Source organism: Habropoda laboriosa, unplaced genomic scaffold (assembly GCF_001263275.1).
Source record: "Habropoda laboriosa isolate 0110345459 unplaced genomic scaffold, ASM126327v1 scaffold24, whole genome shotgun sequence".
NCBI lineage: Eukaryota > Metazoa > Arthropoda > Insecta > Hymenoptera > Apidae > Habropoda > Habropoda laboriosa.
The window spans coordinates 171,447-173,588 of NW_017100128.1; the positions used below are offsets into that span (position 1 = coordinate 171,447).

Sequence of the window (2,142 nt, forward strand, 5' to 3'; positions counted from 1 at the left end):
CATAGACATGACAGAGTGAAGGAGGAAGAAAAGAGAGAGGAAAAGGAAAACGATTTTCATAATTCAAAATAACGTAACGAAAAATAAAAATATATCAACATTTTCAAAGTAATGAAAATAGTACCACAAAATAAGAAACTTTGGAGTGAAAGTAAATGTTAAAGGAAATATAAACAGAGAGACGTAACTTCCTGTTGAGGGAAGGCAGATGAGAAGAAAAAATGGCGAACTCACCTGACACCTGCAGACGACGTCAGCATCCATAGCAAGCATATCAACGACCTTGCCTTTACCCTCGTCACCCCATTGCGCACCAAGAACGACAGTAACTTTGGCTGTAGCACTTGACACACGTTGTTTCTTTTTCGGTGAAGCGAGAACGCCGTCCCCATTTGCTTGTTGGACGGAACGCTGCATCTTCGAATACGAAAAATTCGTAAATTTTCGAGCAATTGAACAAAATGCGCGCGCACGTGCAGCTTGTAAATCGCCGCGCGACTGCTCAAACATAGACCGGTAAAACGACTTAACTGGTTTATATGCCTGAGTCGAATGAAAGGACATCTAGGGAGAAAAACTAAAAGTTGCGCAAATCAAATAGACATATACATAATAAATATACATATAAATTTGAGTGTCGAAAGTTTTGACGAGAACATCTAATTTTACAGTAAAATAGTAAAACAATCTTAATTTTTGTTAATTAAAAAGTATAACAGCACTAATATATCTTACTGTCTACTTTGAATAAATTTCATTCGTTAAGTGAAATTATTACTTCAATAAAGAAATTACCGTGTAAAAGAATAGTGAATAATGTAAAAAATTTTAGTGCATTTGTGAATATAACAAAAATAATTCAAGGAGACATTAGGAAATGTATAAACTATATATTTTATAAAAAAAAAATTTAATTTTGTACATTAATAATACGAGAGTAACGTATAACAAAATTAAATGAAATTTTGAAATAGTCATTTATATATATACATTATATAACGTCACATGTTTATGTAACATGCAGCAAAATAAAATGTACTTAAAAACATAAAGGTGGGAAAATTCGAAAATAATATTATACATTTGAATTTACACAATATATGTTTTAAACACCTTACACATATGAAATTACTTTTCTAAACATATGCTGTATATAAAGTATATGAAAATTTGTATACAAAAAATGTAAAATAAGTATTAAAGCATTAAAGCAAAATAAAATATTACTTATGAAATTATTGTGAAAATAATTTATTCGATACTTATTAAGTTTTATATATTGATATTAACCTAAGAAAGTTGAATAATTGGTTTATATAATATGCCTTTTTTGAAATCAAATTTTTACGAATCCCTTTATACTTTAATATATTTTCATCATTATTTTATAGATTACTTATATTCGTGATTGATAATATTTTTCATATTATGTTGTATCTATTAAACACTCACATATGAAAAAGATATTTCCCAAAAGAGAACTGTTTGAATAAACGTCAGAAATAACATTAATGGATAGTAACTACGTCATTACGTTTAATTGTGTTTCAATAAAATTTTAAATTGTTTTCCGTTAAATAATAAACTGCTGAAATGAAAATTATACTATTTTAAGCTGATGAGTTTAGAAATGTAAAACTTTAAATTTACGCGTAATAATAATGTACATAAGTGTATATTGTAAGACGGATAATGTTGAATAAAATTGTTTTCTTTGTTTATTAACAATAATTAGTAATTTTTAGTATATTGCGCAATATCACTTAAATGAAAATATTACAAATGTTGCATATAAATATTATTATTTAATATGTCGTAAAGCAAATGTTGACAAATACATTATTTTATTGCTCTATTTGATTAATATTACTGTTATATTCATGTCGGTTTACTTATGAACAAATAAAATAAAAATAAGAAAAAAGTTTTAATAATATATTTGAGTTATAATAATAAGTTTACTATTAAGTGTCACGTTGCATCTATAGACACCTGTATTCAATGGAAGGTTAAGCATTCATTGATATTCTAATAACAGTTTTATACTAAAATAGTACTACTATTCAGAAACTGTTTTAACTGTAAGCACACGTTTACTAAAGTCATAATATAATGAAAGTATTAAAAATATTAAAATATAAA

At 26.4% G+C, this 2,142-nt stretch overlaps 1 protein-coding gene across 1 annotated transcript in view; it reads right to left on the minus strand.

Moving 5' to 3' along the window:
- The window catches only part of LOC108578916, a 125,603-nt gene extending 125,186 nt beyond the window's left edge, over positions 1 to 417 (minus strand). The window contains exon 1 of the mRNA XM_017942368.1: positions 235 to 417. Coding sequence (XP_017797857.1) covers positions 235 to 417 — 183 coding nt within the window. The remainder of the gene's footprint in view (positions 1 to 234) is intronic.
- Positions 418 to 2,142: the final 1,725 nt, after the last annotated feature.